The sequence below is a fragment of the Bipolaris maydis genome (assembly GCF_028858645.1).
Source record: "Bipolaris maydis strain C4 unplaced genomic scaffold PSV08scaffold_3, whole genome shotgun sequence".
NCBI lineage: Eukaryota > Fungi > Ascomycota > Dothideomycetes > Pleosporales > Pleosporaceae > Bipolaris > Bipolaris maydis.
In genome coordinates, this window is record NW_027093859.1 from 3,016,465 (window position 1) to 3,040,676 (window position 24,212).

The 24,212-nt window shown below is 49.8% G+C and overlaps 10 protein-coding genes across 10 annotated transcripts; 3 read left to right on the forward strand and 7 right to left on the reverse strand.

The window, feature by feature from the left end:
- Window positions 1-709: 709 nt before the first annotated feature.
- On the reverse strand, window positions 710-1,636 carry PSV08DRAFT_279904 (uncharacterized protein). Its single transcript, XM_014219749.2, has 3 exons — window positions 1,419-1,636; window positions 1,174-1,279; window positions 710-1,069 (listed from the first exon to the last, which is right to left on the reverse strand). The coding sequence occupies exons 1-3, from the start codon at window positions 1,571-1,573 to the stop codon at window positions 992-994; spliced, it is 339 nt and encodes a 112-aa protein (XP_014075224.2). The 5' UTR covers window positions 1,574-1,636; the 3' UTR covers window positions 710-991.
- A 532-nt stretch (window positions 1,637-2,168) lies between these two features.
- On the reverse strand, window positions 2,169-3,359 carry PSV08DRAFT_218927 (heme peroxidase; the record flags this gene model as incomplete). The annotated part of the gene is made up of 2 exons (XM_014219748.1): window positions 2,169-3,070; window positions 3,122-3,359. The coding sequence occupies 2 exons, from the start codon at window positions 3,357-3,359 to the stop codon at window positions 2,265-2,267; spliced, it is 1,044 nt and encodes a 347-aa protein (XP_014075223.1). The 3' UTR covers window positions 2,169-2,264.
- Window positions 3,360-5,220: 1,861 nt separating this feature from the next.
- On the forward strand, window positions 5,221-6,845 carry PSV08DRAFT_218930 (fungal-specific transcription factor domain-containing protein). The gene has a single exon (XM_014219747.2). It carries the CDS (start codon window positions 5,364-5,366, stop codon window positions 6,756-6,758), a length of 1,395 nt encoding a protein of 464 aa, XP_014075222.1. The 5' UTR covers window positions 5,221-5,363; the 3' UTR covers window positions 6,759-6,845.
- A 710-nt stretch (window positions 6,846-7,555) lies between these two features.
- PSV08DRAFT_218934 (glycoside hydrolase) lies at window positions 7,556-8,296 on the reverse strand (the record flags this gene model as incomplete). The annotated part of the gene is made up of 2 exons (XM_014219746.1): window positions 7,556-7,904; window positions 7,959-8,296. The coding sequence occupies 2 exons, from the start codon at window positions 8,294-8,296 to the stop codon at window positions 7,556-7,558; spliced, it is 687 nt and encodes a 228-aa protein (XP_014075221.1).
- Window positions 8,297-10,151: 1,855 nt separating this feature from the next.
- Window positions 10,152-12,030, forward strand: PSV08DRAFT_408331 (WLM domain-containing protein; the record flags this gene model as incomplete). The annotated part of the gene is made up of 2 exons (XM_014219745.1): window positions 10,152-10,244; window positions 10,609-12,030. The coding sequence occupies 2 exons, from the start codon at window positions 10,152-10,154 to the stop codon at window positions 12,028-12,030; spliced, it is 1,515 nt and encodes a 504-aa protein (XP_014075220.1).
- A 100-nt stretch (window positions 12,031-12,130) lies between these two features.
- On the reverse strand, window positions 12,131-15,851 carry PSV08DRAFT_198204 (uncharacterized protein; the record flags this gene model as incomplete). Its single annotated transcript, XM_066092013.1, has 3 exons — window positions 12,131-12,615; window positions 12,675-15,283; window positions 15,354-15,851. 3 exons carry the CDS (start codon window positions 15,849-15,851, stop codon window positions 12,336-12,338), a joined length of 3,387 nt encoding a protein of 1,128 aa, XP_065949665.1. The 3' UTR covers window positions 12,131-12,335.
- Window positions 15,852-16,125: 274 nt separating this feature from the next.
- On the forward strand, window positions 16,126-18,200 carry PSV08DRAFT_218942 (SGT1 protein-domain-containing protein; the record flags this gene model as incomplete). The annotated part of the gene is made up of 2 exons (XM_014219744.1): window positions 16,126-17,595; window positions 17,716-18,200. The coding sequence occupies exons 1-2, from the start codon at window positions 16,254-16,256 to the stop codon at window positions 18,198-18,200; spliced, it is 1,827 nt and encodes a 608-aa protein (XP_014075219.1). The 5' UTR covers window positions 16,126-16,253.
- A 395-nt stretch (window positions 18,201-18,595) lies between these two features.
- Window positions 18,596-19,948, reverse strand: PSV08DRAFT_174532 (uncharacterized protein; the record flags this gene model as incomplete). The annotated part of the gene is made up of 5 exons (XM_014219743.1): window positions 18,596-19,052; window positions 19,122-19,385; window positions 19,490-19,616; window positions 19,740-19,769; window positions 19,810-19,948. The coding sequence occupies 5 exons, from the start codon at window positions 19,946-19,948 to the stop codon at window positions 18,596-18,598; spliced, it is 1,017 nt and encodes a 338-aa protein (XP_014075218.1).
- A 467-nt stretch (window positions 19,949-20,415) lies between these two features.
- On the reverse strand, window positions 20,416-20,727 carry PSV08DRAFT_279940 (uncharacterized protein; the record flags this gene model as incomplete). The annotated part of the gene is made up of 1 exon (XM_066092548.1): window positions 20,416-20,727. A coding segment is annotated over one exon (312 nt), but the record flags the coding sequence as incomplete, so codon positions are not given.
- Window positions 20,728-22,170: 1,443 nt separating this feature from the next.
- Window positions 22,171-23,638, reverse strand: PSV08DRAFT_408337 (uncharacterized protein; the record flags this gene model as incomplete). Its single annotated transcript, XM_014219741.1, has 2 exons — window positions 22,658-23,638; window positions 22,171-22,495 (listed from the first exon to the last, which is right to left on the reverse strand). The coding sequence occupies exons 1-2, from the start codon at window positions 23,563-23,565 to the stop codon at window positions 22,171-22,173; spliced, it is 1,233 nt and encodes a 410-aa protein (XP_014075216.1). The 5' UTR covers window positions 23,566-23,638.
- Window positions 23,639-24,212: the final 574 nt, after the last annotated feature.

Consider the following 24,212-nt stretch of genomic DNA (forward strand, 5'->3'; position numbering starts at 1 on the left):
AGACAACCTCCTTCATTCTGATAGGACATAGCCTTTCAGTCTATGCTTCTTCTCATCCCTTGTTGCATGCGACAAGCGTAGTAAATAGCCCCATGATCCAAGGCCCATCATACGATATCGGGGATGCACAAAATGATGTTTTGAGGGAAGAGATGAAATACTGTTTATGCTGGGAGATATGGTTATCATCATGTTTGAGGACACGGCTACTTGTGCTTATGGGCAGTTGGCGGAGGTTCAAAGCGTAGGGTTGATCTATGAGTTTAGGGTGTTTGATGAATCATGGATGGATCCAGGTGGAGTTTTGACCAGCCATATCTGGTCATTGAATAGTGTTTGATGAGGCTTCGGGTGACTACTACTCATCTTCAGGAACTTTAGTCATGGAGGTGATGCTTTTTTTATCTCATTGAATCGGAGATCAAATGGCATACATTTTGAGCTTCGTAGCGAGGGGTATATCGAGCCTGGGCGCTTTCGTCTGCATTACCGATCGTACACACACACACACATACGGGCAGTATCGGATTCGTCTATAAGAAAACAATAAGTAATCCTGTCGGCCTAGAAAAGAATGCATGGCAAGCTGCATATAATGGGTTTCTTTTTTCGCGCCTTGAATAAACAAGAGTCCGGTGTTCTGTGCATGTAGGGCTTCCGACACAGGCCGGGACTGAATAGAGAAGAAATATGAAATAGGCGTCAGCCGTTTCGCTGCCAATATATCGATTGCCAGCCATTGTACGCATTAGTATTAGTATTGCCGTTGACAAAATCTGTTTGATATACCATGAGATACTTGCCACAATGTTGCAATTTCAAAATGAAGCGAGCAAAGACTGTTGTGGTATTGTACATATCCGCCGCATCCCGCTTGAACCCCCACGTTTTGTGATACCATCTGTCGGTCGCTGTCTCCCATGTGCATTCTCTCCCGATTGGATTTGACCAAATGTCCGTTGATCGCTCGGAATACCGAAAAAGGACGTATTTATCGCTTTTTGGCGTCGACCTTCTCTTCGAGGGTACGGACGTAGCCCTCTATCCGTTGTACGGCCGACTGGAGAGCCTGTTGCCATGTCAGCCACTTTCCAATTGCTTTGTCTCATTCCCAGAGACCCGCGACCTGAAAGACTGCGCATTTGTAGGACACCAAAGGGAGGGCGGACGTACGTAAATGTCTTCGGTGAGGAGCTGGTTGGAAACGCGGTATTCGTCAATGACATAGTAGTACATGCCTGCGCCAGATGTGGTCGCACCAAGGAGGAAGCCGAAGAGTCTGTATCGTGTTAGTAGTGTCTCTTGCTTTTCGCCATGCCGCCCAATGTCTCCGAATTGTTACTTCCCCCCCCACTCCCCACGGCGGCCAGCATTTTGTTTGCCAGACCCGCCCGGAATCTATCAATGAAGCAACTCACCCTCCGCGAAAAGCACCGACGGGCTTCTTGACTGGCGCAGCGACTGCATCCTGCCTGAGGACAGCACTGGTCTGGAATGCGCGCGAGACAGTGGCCATGGGAGGTCGGCATCCCGCTCCAGCGCGGGCCGCCTGCCTCAAGAGCTGAGCAGCCATTGTGTTCCTTTTGTGCTCTTTTCGGTTGTGTTGTGGCTGGCCTTGGAATTGGCTGGTATGTGGATATATGGCGACAGTGTAGAGGGCGGAGTGGATGGTGGTGGATGTCGCTCGTGTGCCCGGTTGGTGACGTTTGGCTGAGCTCTCCGCACCCTCCAAACAAGCAAGCTCTCTCTCATCGCTCGCCTGACATGGAACCCTTGCTTGGCTGCTGATTGGCTGACTCAGCAACACACCCCACCAGTCTCAATTGAGTGGACTATGCCTGCTGCTGCAATTGATAAAATTCCATGGTGTCTTGTCCAAGATTTGAGTATGTATTCTGGAAGCCAAGCCTGATGCAACCCATAAGGAAAGCTGCGCTGATCGCTGTGGCGCATCTGCTGCACTGCCTCAGTTTAGGCGCCTTGCTTCTGACTGCTTTTTGAGCGCACGGCCATCATGCTGGAGGCTGTTCGCAGTGGAGAATGAAGATCAGGAGTAAGACTTATAAGCCGGTCACAATGGCTGCCTCAGGTTCGGACACTAGTCACTTGACGAGAGAAAAAGAACTTGTACAAGAGCCCCTGAGCGTAGGGATTATACACCAATCCCGAGGGAGCCCACACAGGCCAGATTATATTATGAACAGTATCAAAGACTATACATGCTGAGGGTATTACAAATTCATATAAGCGCACCTGAAGCCCATCTAAGGGAAGATGTCTCGGCTACGAGGCAGCGTCTGGGTACAGTCCACCATCTTGGCCAACTGCTCCTGCTTGACCCCGAAAAGGCTCACCTTGATGTAAGCTCGGGCATAGTCTGCATTCCACCCGCCCTGGTTTCCAACAAACCTGCGCCAGTCGCCACTAGTTTTGGGGTGTTGGGATAGTGCTTTGTCGCTGGGAAGGACAAAGACCTTTTGCTCGGCCGTAGCACCAACAGGGTTGTTGAGCGTATCATTGTAGAACTCCACATCCCACACACCGGGAGTAGAGTCGAGGGGCTTATTGACCGCTGCTGCCGACGTGTCGACGAAGCGCTGACGCGCTGTCGCGTGAGCACCCACCAGAGCTGCCAGCTCGCGTTCAGAAATGCCCTTTCTCTTGAACAAAGCAATCAGGTTGTCAGGATTGTCATGAGTGTCTGGCAAAAGGCCCTTCGGATTGGCCTTGGTGGCATCCAACCGTCCGATAAAGGTACGCACACGCGGTCCTTTCGGACACGAGACGGTTGCGTGGTTGTGGGCGTATTGCACAAGATCGGCAGCTCCCACCTTGTACTTGTCTCGCACCCCGCGTAGCAGTGTACGTACATTTTGAAGACCGTTGTTTTCGCGACGGTCATGCTCGCCAAAATCCATAATTAGCGATCCGTCCGCACCGCCGTGGCTGGAACTCTGGTCCCAGGACCCTGCATCATGGAAACCCATGCGGACGGCTGCTCGAGCATTGTCGTTACACTCCTTGTCTTTCCCAACAAATAGCTTGGTAAGCTCTGCGGAAACGTCGTACCCTGGTGTCTGTCAGTTTGTAATGCACCAAAGACATACGTTGGTCAACTTACACACGCAGCATTTATCTTTGCTCTGATCACATTTGGAAGGTTTCGGTGTCTGATTGTTGTCGGTGGCAGGCTTGTTGCCGCCAATGATGTCTTGGACAAGCTGCCCAATTTCGTTGAAGCTACCACCAAGCTCGGCTTCAAGTATATCAAATAGAGCTTCCCGTTGTTGCAAGGGCCCTGCTGATGCAAAAAGGGAAAGCCCAAGAAGGGAAAACGTCAGAGCTGCCTTGAAAACCATGTGGACGGAAGAACAATGTATGTAATATAGAGATGTGTATATGTAATAACGGATAAACAAATGAATGACAGGACAGACAAGCAATCAAAGATGAGATCGGCGGGCTAGGGAACAGATACGAGACCGCATGTAGGGGAGACCCTTATATGTCTCTCTGGTGTGCCAACGGGGGGTGAAGTGCCATTGCTTTGAAGGCGTCATTGTATCTGGTCAGGCTTAACACGGCAGCAAAAACCAAAGGCGTTCCTGAAATGGCAAAAATAGTCACCAAATAGGAGTGATCCCTGCATACGCGAGACAAGTCACTCAGTCCGGCAAAAGAATATCGGGAAAAGACAGTCAACAGAATCCTAGCTGCAAGCCCTTGCAGGTGTGCAGGTCCGAGCGCAGCCTCGACACGTTTGGACATATTCGGATCCGGACTGCTGGCAAGAGGCTGTAGCGGACTAACAAACGAGCATGTAGAACTAGAGGCGGTATGCCAAATCTGTCGAATGATAGCCTGGCGATATGGAGAGCCCCCAAATGCTGAATTTTGGTACAGAGAATAGCAATCAGACGTATTCCCAGAACAGAAATGTGATTCCTACCGTGCAATGCATACATGAGTTGTATGTAGGGACGCTGTCAACCAAACACCAGCATGAACAAGTGATCATTGCTGGGTTTGCTAGCGGCTGGCTGGCCGGTTCTTGGCTCCCTGATACGCAGGGTAGATCTACACTGTCGAGGGTCCAGAGCCTACATTAGTTTCGTGTGTTGTCGCGACATTGCATGGTGGCGTCCATCGACATACCTGGACTGGCGGCCAGGCAGGCATCTTGTTTGGCATGTCAGAACTCAATACAGTCGGCATGCAGATCTGGTACCTGAGGCAGAAGGCCGACAGACAAAGCCTGGTGCCAAACGCGCACGGACGGGGGGGGTATGGTCTGGCGATGGCAATCGAGCAACTGGTTTGTTCTTCGGACGCGGTGATGCTGAAACTATGGACGCATGTCCCGACTGTCACCAAGAGCTAGCTAGCTAGCCCCACGGGGTTGGGGATAGCTCGAATGATTTGGCTGTGTGCTGCGCGATGGTCTTGTTTGAGACGCGCGCATGGTGTTGAGGGCATTCTGCCAACCTGGAAACGCAGCCGGCCTGTGGATTGGTGGAGAGCCGGAGCGGTATGCTTATTAGTAGATAGGAGGAACACTTGCTTTGCCTTGGCCCCTTTGATGCCAAATCGGAACTTTTCTTTGGCGAGGGCCCAGGATCGGCGGCCAGCATTTCTAGTCGCTTTGCTCTGCCTAAGCATGGTCCAATGGGCACGTGCTGTCACGTGCTATCACGTGCAAGTCGCCAGCGGAGTCCTAAAAGGGCAAGAGAGACAAGGCATGAGGCTTGCCGTACAATATCGTGGCATGCGGCCAAAGCCCTTAGCGTAGTAGATGCGCAGTGAGTGTGAGCAGACGTCTTTGGGGTCCCGTTGTGCAGTCTTGAGCGTCTTGAAGTCGTCTGGTGCGAATTGCCAAGGGTCAGCCGGGGGAGCGGAGGCGGGGTAGAGAGCATGGCTGATGCGTCCACAGCAAGACGACGCAGCCAATAGCAGTGAGGGGTGATGGTGATGGTGCTGGTGCTGCTGTTGCTGCTTATCGCAAGCGATGGAGAAAACTGAAGACGTGGGGCTGACAAGTGTAGACGCAGGAAAAAGACGGGGTGACTGTCTGGCTGTCTGGCTGTCTGACTGATGGTGTGGGTGTGGCTGGTGCAGGTCCGGCCAGGGCGCCGAGTGGTTCAGGGGAGGCACGGGAGGTTTGATATTTCTTGGCAGGCGTGGACAAACCGGAGGCGAATTCCCGGCCACTTGCACCCCAATGCAGCGACTCGATGCCAACTTTCGTGCATTTTGATTTCGTCTCCACGCTCTTGACCCCATAACGCGCCTTTTTTTTTGCTCAAAGCGAGATCCCCTCGCCCCACTGTTCCATCGCCACAATTTCATCCGCGTCATGCACCCTGATGTCGCCCCCAGACTCGTCTGGCAGCAGCCTTCCCAAGCGGCGCCGCACAGTCGAAGGCTCCTGCTGGCCCTGCAAGCAGAGGCGCGTCAAGTGTGACCTCCAGAAGCCATGCTGCCGCCGCTGCATCAATTCCGATACCCAGGATTGCAGCTATGACAAAGTCCTGCTGCGCTGGAAGAAGCGCCCTGCCAAGCCAGTGCCCCAACCCCAGCCGCGCCTATCTCGAGACCACTCGCTCAACGGCCTCGACTTGGCTCTGAATGAGCGCAAGGCCATTGACTACTTCCGAGCCCGCCTATGGCCTCTCTTCTCCACTCTCCCTGAGCCGTGTCCCCCTCCCGTTGCACTCGCCTTGCGCTCTCAGCCAGTCCTCCAGGCCCTATGTGTCTTTGCCGAAGAGCACCGTGCCCTGCAGACAAAAGAATCTCCCAAGCCCGGTCTCAGCAAAAGGCGTCTGCAATGTCTGGCCGCCATCCGTACCCATCTGGGTGCTGGGGTCCCCGAAGGCAACGCTCTCTCTGCCCTCCTCGTGGCAGTTCTCCTACTCTACTTCCTCGAAGGCTATGTCAACTGCACAAATGACGGTGCATCCACCCATTGCCACTTTGCAGGACTGTTGGCCATCATCAACGCCCTTGGCGGCTTCCAAGCAGCATGGACCTCATCCGACCGCGTTACTAGGATGCTTTTGTCCGAAATGGCTTCTACCGACCTAACCGATGCTTTGCTGCAGGACAGGCCCCCTTCGTTCCCAGCTACAATCTGGAACTTTATGGAGCCTAGTTCCGTCTGGTGGGAGACTGTTCCCGGGAGCAGAAATCTTGGCTCCGTTTTCTCCACCATGGCCGAAATGAGCTTCTACCGCCATCAAGTTCAAAATGGCGCAGACTTTTGCATGGACCAAGCACAGGCCTTTGAGCGCGCTCTTCAACCTACATATCCAACTCTTGACAATCCTGCCGAGTCTCAGACCAGCGAGTATGCTACCAAAACACTAGCCCAACTCACAGTGGAAGCATCACTTTCCCTGGTAATTGCATTTCAACATGCAGCACTCATCTATCTCTACAGTGCCATCCACAACATCCCGACCAAGCACTTCCTGGTACAGCAGCATGTAAAAGCTTGCTTGGATTGTATACAGGCCATGGATCCGAGGACAAAGGCCCAAAACTGTGCTCTTTTTCCCCTATATGTAGCTGGCGCCCATTCTCTTGATGAGTCACAAAGAATGTTTATTTCCAAGACACTGGATACGATTCACAAAAATCTGCAATTCGAATCTGTGGCGTCCGTGTCAGCGACTCTGGACATGCTGTGGCAGTCATCCCATAGCTCTACTGGTTGGGTTGATAGTTTCAAGGATGCGGCAACGTACACTTTAGTTATATGACCAAATTTCTTTATCACTTGATACCATGTATTTAGAACTTGACTTTAAGTCGCATAGCTTTAAGAAATGACATGTATGCCCATTCAAAATCCCACTGTGTTCGAGCGGCACAGGTTAGGCCTGTGACATCCTTCCATCGAAAACAATAATTGTAACAATTGAATACTATTCAATACAGAACTACTCCTTTCTGAATGGCGTGCAGAACATTGGCGTTCATCCTATGACGTAATTTTTCACATGGCCCGGCGCAATGTCCAACGAATAAGACAAGGCTGCGCTTATATTACACTGCTGGTGACTAGGCACTCTAAGAACGCAGTCAAGTATAAACAATTTTATGGGTAGTCTTTTGTGTACACACTCAAGTAGAGAGATATAGCCGTCCTAAAGAGGAAATGTTCGCGAATCATACACAATAAGGCAAATTGGGAACTTACCCGGCATCATTCAAAATGTCATACTTGGGACTGCATCTAACAACGAAATAGACCATCGAACATTAATCACGGGCTTTAAGATGATGCATCGAAATTAGCCAAGATGAGATACCGGGTTTACAGGGGCTAATGTTCTTCTATGTACCACACATCTTGCAGATGATGCCACCCTTGTCGTAAATGCTGGCAATCATTCTCCCAGCATTTGAAATTGACTAAAAAGAGGTTACACCGTATGACTACATAGCTGTCAAAATGGCCGATATCATCTATCAGTACAGTGTACGCATGGCGAGGGTGCCACTGCAGCTGACAGTGCGATACGAATAACCATCATACAACAGCACAGACGCCTTCTCAGCTCCACCTTCCACAATGGGTCCTGTCAATCATGGCCTGTGGGCAGCTAACCTCTCTAAAATCCACACTGGGATTATCCGCATTCTTGAACCAATCAAACCTCCAGAAGCAGCCGTCGCGGAAAGCTCCTGCAGGGAGATTGTAGCAGTGGTCTCGCTGCCAATAACCCCCGAATGTATTGCCCATCCACGCACCGTTGAATTGTTTCGCACATCCCTGAGGGAAGATGCCGACTCCACCGCCGGGAATGGCAAGATCGAACTGGTTCTCCTTCAAGTCGCTGCCCGTGTTGGTTACCTGCACCACCATTTTCTTTCCGCTGACGGGGCCCGACGTAAACGTAAGTCTGCCACTATATCAGCTTCTAGTCTTGATTGGTTAGGGCCCTGCTTTGACATACTCATAGCAAGCACAGCACCAGTCCCCCTCATTCTTTCCCTTCAGATTCGCAGCCGCGAACCCGTAAGCCAGGTTGTCATTCACAGCCCACGGCCCGTTATTGCTGCAAGTGTACGCTTCGCCATTTCCACACGCAGTAGCAGCGTTTGCGTCGAGGGGAATCGGCCATAGGTCTTGTTTGTTGCAGGTACGAACTGGCTCTGACACTCTTGCTTTTCCGGGCCATGCGCACGATGGTTTGCAACAGTCCCAGTACCGAGTCGTCACGCCTGACTCACCAGAGACCTGGTGAAGAAGGAGGGAGAAAGCGAGCGATAAGCGTGCTAGAGTTAAAAGCATGGTGGAAGACGATGTTGGTAAGTTTTGATGCATTTCAATTGATGAGGTTTCGGCTTTCTTATAGTAACTGAGGGAACCTCAAGAGACATAGGTGCATACTCAGCTGAATGTTGCATCGTCACGTATGGGGCTCGCTATAGTGCTACATAAGCACTAAAAAGGTCTTTTCAGCTCAGCCCAACGTTGCGGGTATCTATCCATGGGTTGTATTTCAGCTTCTCATGTTACATCTCTAGATGAAAAGAGAAGTCATTTCAACACCATTAATTTCCAAATGGGGAAGCTCGTTGTTGATGGTTGCATTATGAATTGTACATACCAAGATCCTGAAAGCAGCGCCGCCCCACTCTTCTCTCACCGACTAGATCATGGGCGTGTTCAAGCTGAACTGTAGATTGCATTAGGGATATGCAAAGTAATTAATGTCAGTGAGATTGTAGCATTTGTCCCCTGAGCATAGCGAATCTCGGGTGAGGTTGTTGTATACTGGGATTGTTTCCTGCAGTGATCCTTTCAATGGAAAACGCTTTGCAAGGGGCCATGTATTCAGAACCGGCAATAATATGGAGCCGTTATTAGTGTAGTTTCCAGGTGCTTTCCATCACAACCGTTGCCGGTATTGATAGCAAACCCGATGACGATGGTTTCGTTGGATAAAGGAGTGGGGGAGCTAGCACTGTCACCTCTTGATCTACATTGACTTATCGAAGGAGAAGATTTCTTGCTTAACGGTAGCACCAAAGGGATATCGAATCCGTGCTTTATTCATTGCAATACAGTCAGAGCGGCATGGCCAATCCTGGCTCATTCACTGAAATGCTCACCATGAAGCGAGAGAATGCGTCCCTAAAAGTGAACAAACACTATCGGATTTTCAACTTTGCCAAATTAGGAAATTGGCTGATTGGATATGTAACATCAGTGCGACAACCTGTGGTTAACAACATGAATCGCTTGACATTTTTTCCCTCTGTTTGCTATATAGCGTATCAGATCAATTATCTCAGAAAAGAATGGCAGGCCACACCCCAACCTGCCAGAATCGGGTAGTAAAAAAATTGACTTTACAGTCAAAGTACGTAATAAAAGGGTTCGGGTGGACCTCTGCGAGACCCTGTTGAACCCTGAAACATGGAACAACATGAATTATGGTGACGAATCATCGAACTCTATATCATTGACTAGATGAACGCCACTTAGGAGCGCAAAAAGGAAAGTAAAATGACGCAAGCAGCAATTGCAGAAACAAGCAAATGTCAATCCCCGTAAACACACCAACAAGTCCTTGCAAAGACGGCCCTGCGAGTTTAGCCCCAAACGCCGTTGCCAACTCACTAGATCCCGTCCCTGTAGCGGTAAGAAATTTCCATACTACACCGCAAGCTGAACTACCAACCTTGGCAATCTGGTAACGAAGTGTACCTTGCTCTCCATTTATCTCACCAGTCAGATTGAACAGCTTCACGATGCCTTCTCTGGGAAATACAATCAACGGCTTAAGTTTCGGACATTTAATACGGATACAACCCCTAGGTTTTATTTCGAAGCGGATAAAGGCTTTTCGTGTTAGAGGGATAGATCCACCAGTGAGGGATAATCTAGTCCACGGGACACTTTCACTATTATTTGGATCATCCGTTTTCCATCCAATTGTCACTCCACCATCACAGATCGAAATCGCCGTCACAAATAACTTGCAATGATGGAAGGGTTTTTTCTTTGCAATTCTGCGTTTTGATTTCGGCGTCAGCGTAAACATAGGCTTCGATTTAGCATCGGCGAGGTTGATCCTACGTGAGCAAAGCTGAATAACTCAGCCTCATCATTTCCAACGCCAACAGGCTTAGCGCATGACATGGCTCAGCTTCACGACCTGGCAGATCATGCAAAGTTTAGGAACAATAACAGCTGGGAGTATATCGGATGCTCCGGGAAGCTGTGTCCCGAGGTAGGTAAAGGTGTAGATTGAGCGGCTAGCATTACTACAGGACCGAAAATAATCAGCACCGATGGTGTTTTTGAAATGGCCTCTCATCTCCTGATTTACAAAAATGAATTCCGTCTTGAAGATACGTGTATACAAGAAGCTGGAATTTATGTCTGGTATACAGTGTATGATGGGTGATGTCAAGGTTCACGTGCAGTCGCGTCACGACGTGTAGCAGCGCGTTGTAGTGGCGTCTGTTAACGCCGGTCTCTCTCATGTTTATCTCCGCAAACCCGCCGCCACCCAGCAAGAAACCCTCCAAGTATTTGCACCTCTTTATGCTTGTAGCCTCTGCCACACCACTGTACACATACCACGACTACAGAATACGGATACGATTTCGACAGCCATGGTCCTTGGTTTCGAGCGCATCAATGAGCGCACTCAACGCCCCAACACCCACATCAACTTCATACGCACGCTTCCTGGCCCGGCGTCCGCTACTGCCGAGAACATCCTGAACCGTGTGGCAGCCATATGCTATCCCTTCATGAAATCGCACATGATTCTTGTCCAGGCGCTTGAGGAGTTTCCTTACAACAACGAGTTCGTTGGTCGCAACTTCAATGCGGGCGAGGTCATACAGCTGGTGCTGAGAGATCGCAATGGCAGATGGCTACCCCAGAGAATGGTTGAAATGGTCATGGTGCACGAACTTGCCCATTGCAAGCAGATGAACCACTCGAAGGCCTTTTGGAAGGTGCGCGATGCATACGCGGTAGAGTTACGGGCACTCTGGGCAAGAGGTTACACTGGACAAGGGTTGTGGGGTAGAGGCAGGGAGCTCGACACTGGCGCAGTGCAGGCAAGCGAGACAGATCATGTAGATGTCCCTGAACATCTTTGTGGAGGCACATATACTCGAAAAGGCGGGAAGAGGAAGCGTGGCGCAAAGGAGAAATCGACGTTAACGTATGCGGAAAGAAAGCAGAGGAGGATTCTCAAGAAATTTGGCGCAGGAGGGCAGGCTGTAGGCGCGGATGAAGATACCAAGGTGAAGCTGGAGAATGGAGTAGAGAAAAAGGGCAAGCCCAGAGTCGCAGGAAGCGCACGAGGCCGGGATTTGAGGGCAGCAGCGGCATTAGCACGTTTCGACACGACGAAGAAAGCCGAAGTTACAGTCAAAAAGGAAGAACCCGTGTCGGACAGCGATACCGAGGATGACTTCGTCGAGGGCGATCAAGATGGTGCAGCAATCGACGTGGATGGCAAGAGCATGCTCGACGATAAAGGTCGCGCCCTCGTCAAGGTCTGCGAAGACGACGATGACGACAAAGACGGCGATGCAAAAAGAGAGTTGATCGAGATACAAGGCTTTGCTGCCCCGCGCAAGGGATCCAACGCGCTGCCAGTGTCGAACAATACCTTACGCAACCCCCGACAATCAAAACAGACCACAAAGAGTGCTCCATCGACCGCTACAACCAAACCCCATACTACACCAGCACAAGGTGCTTCATCATCAGGCATCTCACCCACAGAGCTTAAGACGCGCAACCCTGGACCTTCACGGCTCGCACCTGGCCGGTCTTGTGGTTCATCACCATCTTTCTCATTTGTGTGCCCCATCTGCTCTCTTGAGAACGATGCCGGAGCGCTCACATGCATGGCATGTGCTCATGTGCTCCAGAAGGATTTTGTCGTAGATAGTTGGGCATGCAAGAGCTCAACCTGTAAAGGCAGCCAGTATATCAACGCTGGAGATGCAGGCATGTGCGGTGTTTGTGGGACGGCGAGGCAGAGGTGACGTCTTACAAGATGACCACTTCTTGTTCTACAGCGTAAGAACATAATGTTGGGATACTGGACATGATACCCTGTTTCATAATGTCATAGAAATTTCAGTTGGCTGGTGTAAAACTCGTGACTTCATTCTGTACAACTGTAAAAAACGCCGAAACCTCCCCATTCATAACCTATACCGAGGACCGAAAAGACGTACAAATGACAACCAACACCATGCAATGCCTAACAATAACCCCACCTATCTCTTCACATTGAGAAACACACCCGAAACTGTAGGTCTCGGATACTTCAAGGATGCTGCAGGTTCTACCTTGCAATCCTTAACTGTGAACCCCCAGTACTCTTCTTCGCACTAAGCGTCATACCCACGCCTACTCCTCTTCTGCTATTCCTCCTCATGCCCTCCAGCTTGGCCTTCAACTGCTCATGGATTTTTCTGTTTTGCGCCCAGTCGTCCGCAAACTTTTGCATTCGAAGCGCAGCAATGACTGCAAGAGCCGCCGATTTGAGTGTAGGCCGACGGTCGTGGATGGTAATGTCGGGTGTAATTCCCATCTGCGAGATGAGATTCAGATCTTGCTGATTGCTGCACAAGCATTAGCCATACATGTCTAGCCTAAATGACAGGAAACAAGACGAACGTACCATTCATTGTAGGTCGAAATTTGCATTAGGAAAAATCTCTTCTGGTAACCGAGAGCCTCGCGGAACGCCTCTGCGCGTGAGCATCGTGCTCGGAGGAACTGAATCTGCTTAGCAAGACCGTTGATCTCCTTGATATGCCGTTTGGTAAGAGCTTCGGCTTGCTCATCCAAGTCAACTGCGTCTTGGTTGGCCTTTTGCTGTATCGCTCTCGACGAGGCTTGAAGCAGACGCAGCTGTGACTCCTTTTCACGGAGCTGTGACTGCAAGTCCTTCAATTGGCGCTCAAGCGACGACTGTTGGTCGCGTGCAGTCGACTTCGCTTCAGAAAGAAGCTTGCGATGCTGAGCGTCCTTCTCGCGAATTCTTGATTCAAGGTCGCGGATCCGATCCTCGAGTTTGAGCTTTTGCTCACGTTGAGCTGCTCGGGACTCGGACTGCAATGCATTGCTCTGGCTCTCCTTTTCACGAAGCATCGACTCGAGCACACCAATCTTCTCCTCAAGTGAGGCCTTCTCTTCGGCTACCTCATCGGCATCGTCCTGGAGAACAGCTATCTCTTCTTCATAGTCTTCCTTTTCGCGATTGGTGATGTCTCTGAGCTCTTCGAGTGCCTCTAGACGTTCCTCTGCTAGTCGTTGGAGAGCTTCAACTTGACTCCTTTGCGAATCCATCTGTTCACGAAGGTCTTCCAGTTCGTTATCCCGCTTACGGACAATGTCTTGCATGACATCAATCTGTGTATCTGGCTCATCGGCATGGCTTCGTAGGGCGTCGAGCTCCGCTTCCCGATCAGATATCGTTCGTCTTGCGGTTTCCAACTCTCTCGTCCTGTCACCGAGGTCGCTCTTGAGCTGCTTAAGATCTTGGAGCATCGCCTCCTGTGCTTCGACCTTTCGCTGTAGAGTGGTTATGTCGCGGTCACGAGCTTGCAGTGTTGACTGAAGAATAGCCAGGTCCCGAGAAATCGCGTCGCGTTCCCGCGTGATTCTCTGAAGGGCTTCTATCTGCGTATCTTTGCCCGACACAGCTGATCTGAGGTTGCGCATCTCATTTTCGATGTCGTTGCGTTCTTGGCGAAGAGTCGCAACCAATGTGTCGCGGTCGCTGTTGCCTCTCCGCAGTGCCTCCACTTGCTCCTCCTTGGTCGAGATTTTAGAGACCAGGCTGTCACGCTCGCGACGAAGGGTAGTAAGCTCACGGGAGAGAGCATCGCGCTCTTGCCTCGCGTTGTTGAGTGCCTGTACTTGAGCATCCTTGCTATTGAGATTTGCGCGAAGGCCAGTGAGTTCCTGGGTTGCGTCATCACGCTCTCTGCGTAATCTTTCCAACCCTTCCATGTCGCGGTCCTTTTGACTGAGATCTCTACGCAACTGCTGAAGTTGCTGTTCATAGGTCGATACGTCTTGCTGCAAACGAGTGATCTGCTGCATTGCGTCTTGGTGCTTTTTGCGGAATTCTTCAAGTTCGTCCGCTCTGGACTCAGCTGCATCGACTCGAGATTGCAAAAGCTCAATCTCAAGGCCCTTCTCACGCGCGACTTCCAATGCCTTTTGCCGGGCATCATTTGCGGATTGTTGAGCTAGTTGTACTTGGTTGTCGCCTTGCGATTCCGCGAGTTCCAGTCGTTCATGCAGCGCATCCATTTCTGCTTGCCGTTCGTTGTGAGCAGTCTGAAGACGCCTCTGGAATTCTCGGAGCTCATTGTCCTTCTCGCGCTCTATTGAGCGTAAGCGCTCTTCGATTATAGCGATTTCTCTTTGTTTCTGCTCATTGGCCTCGTCAAGTTCCCGTTGTCTCTGTTCATCCGCTTCGTCCAGCTCGCGCTCCAACTCATCAAGGTTTCGCTCAAGCTCACGGATCTCTTGTTGCTTCCCATCCGTGGCAGATTGCAGCTTTGACTGTAGAGAGTTGATTTCAGTATCCTTTTCGTGTTCTGCCGAGCGAAGTCGTTCCTCTAGGTCCTGAATCTTTTCCTTTTGTTCAGCCAGTTGTCGGTCTTTTTCTGCCTGAACTACATCTTTGGAATCCTGAACAGACCGCAACTCTTCTTCAAGTTCGGCGATCCGCTGGGCTTGTTCCTTGAACTGCCGATCTTTCTCTTCATCGCTGGACTGTGACACCCTCGCTCTTTCTAGCTGGTCTTCCAGATCTTTGATGTGCTCGTCGTTTTCGTCCAACATCCTATCGCGTCTTTCAACCTCTGCCTGTGCGTTCTCCAGATCCGCATTGGCCCTCTCCAGCTCTTCTTCCGCGCTCCTTGCCTCTTCTAACTTCTCCTCGAGTCGCTCAATCTCAGCAGCGCGCTCATCGGCCAGTCGTCGGAGCTCGTCCATCTCCTCGCGCATACCCTCGTCTGCATGCCTCCGCTTGACTTTCTCCGCATATTCTCTGAGTTGTTGTTTGTAGTGGTCCAGTTCTGTCTCGGCAGCTTTGAGGTCTTTTGAGTAATTCTTGAGGTCGCGCGACATGGTAACCTTCTCAGACTTAAGGTTGATGTTCTCCTCCATGGCTTGCCGGTTGAATTCGGGCCCCATCTTCTTCAAGTTCTCTTCGAGGAAATGGATCTTCAGCTTCAGGCCGAAGTTTTCCTTATCAATCTGTGCTAGTCGCTACATACAGTGTTAGCCGCTTTGAACTGCAGGCTTGTTACTAACATCTTGGGTGTCTGCCTTCACTTACATCTTCCTGCTCTCTTAGGGTAAGCACATTGCCATTCCCACCGTCCATCTCCCCCTCTGCTCTCCTTGGTATCGCCATGGGTGTGCTCATGGCGCTAGAGTTGGGATCGGGCAGTTGTGTGCGGTCATCGACCGATTCGGCAAAAGAACTTGATTGCACGTCGAACATGCTTGCCTCGGGCAGCGGCGTGTTGCTGACCTGAAAGCCTGGCTTCATGGCAATGGGTGTCGTGATCTTCCCGTCGAAGAGGCCGTTGACCTGGCGTGTTCGATTCGCGGTTGCACTCTTTAGCATGGGTGTGAACTCGTTCTTCGCGCTTAGGTTGCGTCGTGTAGTCAGTTGAGCCCGTGGCGTGCGGGCGCCGCTCATTTGTTTGAAGAGGTTGTCGCGGTCTGTTGGGGCATGGAATGTCTCTTCTATGCTGAAAGAGGGCTCGTTGGTAGTGAAGCGCGTCATGTCGCCGACCTCTGTGCGAGGCGTATCGAGTAGGTGCGCCATGGTTGGGTGATAGGTATGTTGTCTATTGGCGCATGAGTGAGAGAAATGGCAGGTCCCCTGGCGTGCGCACGTCAAGTAATTGTTGACTTTCTTTGGGTTGTCGATTGGGAGTACTTTGGGTAGTGTTGTTTGTTTGGGACGCTCGGATCATGACAGGGATGCTGCCCCCGCCCCTAGCCAAATCCGGCTGAATCCACAACGCGCGTGGCGGCAGTCACGTGTTCTGATTTTGCTGCCTGCACCAAAATCTCTATTCAACCTGCCTTTAGGAACCATCGCTGAGATTTATGTTTTCTCCCTACGTAAAAACCCCCGGACCAATACAATCTCGCAGATCAGTTGCTGGTTCCTACAAAATTCGGTCTGCAAAATACGCCAAAACCAGTACAAGATCTCCGCAATATGGAAGGCCCGCAAGACGGCCTCAAATGGTTTGGCGAGGGATTTGACGGGTTCCCGAAGAAATTACCTGACGACGTTGTGGAATACATCGTCTTTATCATTGACTCTACGCTCTCCGACATCCAAACTAGAGAACGATTGCAGGGATTTCAACGTGCATTGAATACGCTGGAAAGGAAATTTCTCAAAGAGTATATTTGGCAACGCGACTCACTAAAACTTGAACTTGTGCGCGAAGAACAGAGATGGCTACTTCGAGGCCACACAAATTATGGCGATAGTATAGCGGACGAGTGGCTCATTGTTTACCTTTTGCGTGAGCTAAGCAAAGAATTCAAGGATGCTTGGATACGCATATACGATAGTGATGGAGAGTTCCTACTCATCGAAGCTGCGAATGCGCTGCCCAAGTGGCTCACCCCAGAAGTTGCAGATAACAGGGTATGGATAAACAGTCATCGACTGTTAATCATTCCCTTGGGCAAGCAGGAGGACCCTGCACCACTCTCCCAGAATCAAGCCCTACAAATAATTCACGATACCCCGGGGCGGCCTCAACAGTACATCAAGGTCGAGAAAGAGGCATTCCATCGATTGAGTGGCTATCCTGCTGCCATCGCAGACAATCAGCATCATGCAACAGTGCCCCTTCCAAGAAAAGTTGCCCACATCCTACATCTCAACCCATCGTATATTGCCCCAGTAGTAGAGGCATTCTACCTCCGCGACCCCATCTCAATACGTCTGCTACAACCCGAAAAATCAAAGATAACTCTCGTTTTCCCGCCCGAAGACTTTGTCGACGTTAGCGTGCGTTTTACGAAAGTATTATATGCCCAGCTGCTTGGACAGCATTGGGAACCGCCTGCACCATGGGACTCTGCGCTGGAACAGCTCGTCAAATCAGGAAAACCAACAGAGAAAGCTGAGGTCGGTCTCAAGATCGCAGCTGGCATGCAGATTCTACTTTCGCATTCCATTTATGCCTCACACAAATCTGCACGTGAGATTACTATACTACTCGAGGACCTCGATAATGGCGATGATACCCTTCCCACGAATGCTGAGATTGCTAGCTGGCCAAAATGTGACGATGATGAAGGCTGGTTGAATATCGATTTTGCCGAATTTGAGAGGGAATTGGAGGGCAAGGGTAGCAAAGGAAACCAGGGGTTTGGCGACAAGAATGCACAAGAAAATCTGAAAAAGATGGTTGCCCGATTCAATGATTTCCTGGCCGACAATGAAGCGGGCGCGGAAGGTGCGGACGGAGGATCAGACCCCATGGACGAAGACAATGATTCAGATGCAGGCGACAGAGGGTGGGATGACCCTGAAGACAGTGACTCTACTGCGGAGACTAAGAACAAAAACGAAGCAAAAGCGAAGGTCAGTCACAAGGACGGACAAGAAGGGGAAGAAGAAGAGAAGGGTACGGACGATGAGGAAGATGCTGCAGCAGATGCCGAGTATGCAGAGTACGAGAAGTACTACGAAAAGTTTATGACGCTCTCTGCAGCGGAAAAGGCTATTCTTACAGATGAAGCACGTGCTTTAGCATGTGAACAGGATGCCGAGAAGGAAGAAGACGAGGAAATTCGAAAACTGAGCGAAATGATGGAAGCTGAACTGTTCAGCCACGGCGCTTTGAACATCAACCCACAGTCCGACCAAAAGTCAATATCGGCAATGACTTTGCCGGGAAAAGACAAGGGCAAGGGCAAAGCGAAACTCTCGGAGATTGAGAGTGGGGAAGAGGACGAAGAGGACGACGACGGTGACAACGATCTACTCGATGAAGACTACAACCTTGCAGATAACATGCTGAAGGCGTTCAAAGGCCAAGCTGGACTCTCTGGACCGGCAGGAAACATGATGAGAGCAATGGGTGTACAGTTTCCGCAGGACGCTGATGATGAAAGCAAGAGTGGGCCGTCCAAGCACTAGGAAGCGTCTGAAAACTCCAGGTATTTTGGTCTCTTTTAGCCGAGATACTTAAAATTGTTCACCGCATTCCCAAAAACTTGGCATGTATCGTACTCGAAACCGTGTCTGCCTATTGTTAACTCAGTGTCTTGGATCTGGATACAACTTTTGTGGATGCCTGACTCATAGTCTCTCATCTTGACCACCCCCATACAGTCACTTTCCAATCTCTGAACTCTTTCAATCCTAAATTCTGCCATTCCGAGTCTCAGCTTACTGACCGTCACCTCTGTAAGTCTTCTATTTCTGGATAGATGTAGCGTACGATCTTTGAGGGGATTTTCAAGAGACGTGAAAACGCCGCTCGCGCAACTAAAGAGATATAGGTGGATATCACGCTTAGAGATATCACCAAATTAGCAACGTGCAAGACTCTTTATTGTTAGATGATAACCTCCACTTTGAACGAGCAGCGCACGTCCATCTTCCGCAACATGTACAGGAATGTCTAAAGACCTAGCGTGTTCTCGCGCTGCGTTGATTCCCTCGTTAGTCGTCTCCCAGCCACGCACCACGACCGATTTGATGACCGGACAACACTTTCCCTTCAACTGAATCATATCAATGAGACAAGCCCGATCCAGGTCCGCAAAATGGCAGTAGCTGAGGTCCAGATATTCTAGCGACATTGGGAGATCGCGGAATCTTACGAGCTTTTCGAACTCTATAGCCATGTGCGTGAGACTCCCAAAGTCGCGGGATGAAGGGTATATGTATACACAGTCTTCCAGATGCTCTATCTCTTCTATGAGTTCTGGATCACGGAGATTATAATAGTCATGAAAGTCCAAATAGAGTGTCTGCAGTTTTTGTCTGTGCGTTTGAAGCAGTGCCTTGACAAGATCCCGTGGCGTGACCAAGGGTTGATAGCCCACATCTCACAGCCATCTGTAGCGGGTTCCGTCGGCTATGATGAGTTTGAAAACGGTCAAATGGGGACATATCTGCAGTAGCGCTTCCATTGTGGATAATGGCCCTAGACACCAAAGCAATTCCGCGGTCATGTGTGTCAGAGTATTAACTGCGCATGATCCATCCGGAGTGTTTGGCACATCGCTCTCAGAAAAAAACTTTTCGAAACAGGGGAACTGCATGAGAGATATGTAGTCCTTTATATTGAGCGGGCCGTCCTCATACTGTTTGTGCCTGGATGTCGAAAATTAGCCACATTTACCCAAAGCGCGCAAAAGCAAAAGCCGGATCGACGATCTACCTTGCTCAGATGTGGATACATCAGGAGGGTCACCTACAAATGAAAAGTTTTTAACTTGGACAAGATCGAACGATCAATCTGCATCTCATAGATATGATGCATCAAAGCTCGTGGTGCTTCGATTTGAGCTGTGAAATGGATATGTTGCAGATTTGGCAACCGAGCTAGAACCTGAGCAGCAAGCGGATAGTAACAAAGCTCAGGTTCAATCTCAGAGGGATGACCTCCGATCAGTGCTGAGAGTTCCATAAAGATTGCATCTTGCTCAAGAGCAGGCCACTCGTAACGTAATCCCCGGTCATTGTATAAAGTGAGTTCTTTGGTCTTTTGAGCGAGTGACGGATGCTATCAAGGTACGAAGGAAGAGCTTGAGATGAAGTAGAGGATCCGTCGCTGACTCAATTATTCGGACACAGTTGTACAGTGCTGGCTGTGCAACGTCACAGAGACTGCGTGACGTACGACACAGCTGGAATAATGCTCTAACGTTAGTCATCACTTGTGGTCATATAGGAGGTAATATCAAGAAGGAGCTCGCTGGATAAATCTGTGATTCGGACCATGCTTGGAAGGAAATGAGGGGTATACACTATAGAGATAGTGTTCATAGATAGCCACCCTACCAGTAGTGTAAATTGCAATACGGGCTGGCTCTGAGGCCTGCGTACATTCAGCTACTTTGTCTGCGGGGTATGTTGTCTGTGCGTACAATATACGTCATATATAGACTCAACTTTAGGTTGGCGTATGTACACTCGCTTACACAATTGGCTCCTGATTTGGGGGCATTTTGCGAACTGTCGTACCGCGCTTACTCCTGTCTTGCGTTAAGTAGACCTTGCATGATCAGTTCTAGTTTCGCACACTATTGACCTTGTGACCAAATTTAGCAAAGACGAGCTAGTACTGATATCCTGATGCAACACAAGCAGCACTTTTTATCCAATTATCAATCTTTTAAAACTAAGCCTTTTTCTCTGCTTCCGCCTTCAAATCCTCATGATGTTTATGCTCAATGGCTAGACCAACTCCATCCGCAATAACGTGAGTGACAACCTTTACTTCCGTCTCAGCTGTCGATTCAAAGACCCCATGGCATATCCCTTCTGTCAGCGCTATATCAGCGCCCATCGATCCGATGCCGAGCGTTGCTACTCCCAAAGTACCACTGAAAGCCATTGATCCTATCACGTCTCGTTTTCGAGTTATATGCTGCTCCTCGTAACGAGCAAGATGGCAGTCGATGATCGCACGTTTCTTTCGAGCATTGTGGATGCCTGTAGATCCGATCATAACCCCGATTAAACTAATACCTCCGGTGAGAGGTGCTGCAAGTCCGGATATGGTCGTCGAAGTGGCCGAACCGGTAATAAGGCGTGTGTAGTGATTCCACTCCAGTCTCAGCTCCTCTAGGGACATGTGGGAGCATCTTTCGTCATATTCCGTGAAAATGAATGGCATTGCTGTGATGATTGAGATGTATATATCCTTATGTAAGTCGAAAAGTGCTCAGAGCTAATAATAAAGGTAAAAGATTCGAATCTTCTCCAATGGTAGCCCACAAGTGATTTTGCCACTTTCTTGCAAGACGAACTCAGATCTTACAGCCTGGCTTAGATGGATGTACCTCCATTTATGCGTTACAGTTGAGGCTGAGCATTCGTTGTCTCCTCACATAGTGACCGAAGTGCATTATGCCATAGCTAAATTTGAGGCAGAAAGTATGAAAGGGGAGGCAGTGACGGCAGAAAAAGGAAACAAAGCTGAAAGAATCTATGCTCCTCAAGAGAGGGCTTGAAGGCTGATGTAGAGATAACAAGGATGTTAGCCAATAAGAGAAGGGCTCAAGCGAGATCGCATGTTGAAGCAGCGGTTACTGCACCCCCTCACACAATGTAACATCCGAATCAGATTCCGAGTGGGCTGATTCAAAACTTAGACTGGCCTCAGGCTGATTGTAGTCCTTCTAGGCTTCAACACATCTTTGCGGGTAATGATACACCGGCGTCCAATAGTGTACCGATTGGTCATGTCTCCAAACCAATTGACTTTGCCATCAGCATGGCGCAGAACTCAGCTGATTTGGGGCCCCAGGATGTTGGCCCCCCACCACAACATCTGCAAAATACACACTGCGCACCTCAAGGCGCACCCGCTGAGCGCAAACGCCAACAAGGCAGTATCATTTCCAGCTGTGATTACTAGCTCAGCTACACGCATCGCGATGGCACAGTTGCCTTGACTGTTCCTGCTGACATCACGTATCCTCTTGCAAATTCGTGACATACAACATCGTACCTAGTAGAACTAAATTTTACTCTACTGGCAAAATAGCTGCAAGCACATTCGGAAAAACGACGCTGACAGATCCACTATCGGACTGTTCCAGCACGATAATCTAGCGGCGAGTGCAAACCTACGTATCAGGCGATCCATCGCCCCGCTAACAGTAGATGGACTACGTATCCGCGCATGACCACTCTTCAGTTTACTTAGGTAGCTTCAACAGCTGTTAGTTGGCGCTGAGGATCTTTAAAATTCGTTCAATGATCTCTTTAACTTTCTAACTCTGTTAGTAGCTACGAATGAGGGCATATTTGTCAACATCCATCTTTGCACATCAACAATGTATGGTCACAATAAGTAGTCGAGGACTTTTACTTCATTTATGTAGGGTATACGATGACTATGCATTACTCTGCCACAGGACGGACGTACTTAGCTAGTGTGCCAAGTGTGCGACTTCACATTACTAACTCGGTCGTATGCCTTCTGGCCAGGCTTGTTATGTACAATCTCGATCCACATTACTCTCGAGACATGCGCCTGAACGTCTTTCCATTCAAGTCCAGCTACAGCAGTTCTCAATGCATCTCGTATCCAGGTATCTTGTATCCTAGCTACTGTAATCGAAGCGGTGAGTAAACCCCAGAGCAGTAGACTTTTGTCTTGTCTCATGTCGCTATCTGCAGTGATGTACATTGTTCTCAGCTGCTCGACCACCCAGTCATACGGTATCCTATGCCCTGGGAGTTGGAATGTGCTAGTCAACATGGCCAACATAGCCAGACGGACCAATTCCTCAATTGGCTGCGTAACAACATCCGCGACGCATATGAGACGTGTTTGGATGGAAGCAAGATCAGCCTGGCAGATCTCGGGATTGTTTATCGCAAACTTGAGGCGGTTGCGATTAATCATCAACGCAAGATTTTGAAAGTCTTTGAAGACATTCACGATCCGATAGTCCCAGGCTGCTGCCGGTGGCTGGTAGAGATCTGGAGGTGGAGTTGGGTATGGACATCGTATGCGGCAGTCCCATGACTTTATAGGCTGCATGAAGTAAGGTTTTCGGCCAGATGCGAGAGACCATGCAAGGTCAATCCGATCGAGCTTGTAATGCAGGGTTGGTCTCTCTTCGAGAAATGCCGCATCTCCCCTAAGCTGCACAATTTCACGCAAGCCTTCAAGGTGTGTGGCTGCTGTAGCCCAGTCTCCAAACCCAATAGCCAATAGCGTGAGGTTTATGATGACCCGGAGGACGGATTCGTCTTGGTGTGCGAACGCCTTCTGCATCTTGATGCGTAACAATGACAGGGTTTCCTGGAGATGGAATGTCGTCTGAACACCCGGATTGCCCTTCGACTGAGGAGACTTGAAGTCTTTGATGGCGTAGCTCGCGCACAGCATGGAATGTAGAAAAGTCGTGTCCGTAAAAAGCCAGGAGAAGCACGCCGATTCAAGGCAGTTGAGATTGGTACAGCGTTCCAGAGGTGTAACGTCATTGGCGAGAAAGTTAAATGTGAATGCATCAGCAAGAAGCATTTCGGCCTCGGGATCAATTCCGCGCCCAGAAAAGCGGGTTCGCACGATATCTTTGATCAAGGGCTCTGGTGGCGAGAGGGTAGTCGAATGCCGGGGTGCTCTATTTGGCGGAACCCTTGGTACCATCGCATTCGCGATCTTTCTCTTCTCTCGCTGCGTTCTCCTCGAGCCTTCGCGCTTATTCCTGCCTAGCATACATCGGCTCCTGATCTGTAAGCTTTTTCCGGGCTTGAGGTTCGACACGGGGTCGGAAATGATAAAGTCAAATTGTACATTTTGTGATGTCATGTCGAAGTGTTCGTACTGTGGTCCAAATTGCTATCCGTTTCCGACCCAGGGCGCTCTTTTAGTTCAGAACCACGGGCCAAGGTTGATGCACCTGAAGGGAATTAATACACTTGTGGACGCCTTGAATGGCTTGGCCATGTAGCGCACCCAAGATAACGCCTCGCGGTTGGGTGAGCGGTGACGCAAGTAAGATGAGGCGCATGCATTCTCTACCCTGCGGGAGACAACTTGGCAGCAAAGAAACGTCCACATCGTTGTCCGTTTCAGGAAGCTGCCAAGCCTCGCTTATCCTTGTGCATCTTAAGTGTGAGTGGTAATAACACAATCTGTGTTGGCAGTGTTTTTATGGGCTATGTATAGGATTGTGCCTTGCAAAGAAGAACAAGGCTGAGTTGTGCACAATAGGTATGACATATAGCTTGAACATTGACTGCTACTCAGCTCTCCAACACCGCGCGCTGACGACGTCGAGATGCCACTTTATTGTCTCCAAGAAGCACCCGATCTTACGTGGAGTGGTGATTCTTACTGCTTGAGGCTGTACAGCCACGAAGAATGAGTATTGTTTGTTGCAGGATGGCGATTCTGGAGAAGAAAGAATCAAAATACTTAAGTCAAGAGATGCATTGGAAGAAGGCCATCAGCGC

Excerpts from the sequence above, each read along its gene's own strand:
- PSV08DRAFT_279904 (XM_014219749.2), bottom strand. The coding sequence starts at position 1,573 with ATGGCTGCTCAGCTCTTGAGGCAGGCGGCCCGCGCTGGAGCGGGATGC. Across the intron at positions 1,280-1,418 it reads GTCGGTGCTTTTCGCGGAGG|ACTCTTCGGCTTCCTCCTTG; the intron begins GTGAGTTGCTTC and ends AACACGATACAG. Across the intron at positions 1,070-1,173 it reads TCCTCACCGAAGACATTTAC|GCTCTCCAGTCGGCCGTACA; the intron begins GTACGTCCGCCC and ends ACATGGCAACAG.
- PSV08DRAFT_218930 (XM_014219747.2), top strand. The coding sequence starts at position 5,364 with ATGTCGCCCCCAGACTCGTCTGGCAGCAGCCTTCCCAAGCGGCGCCGC.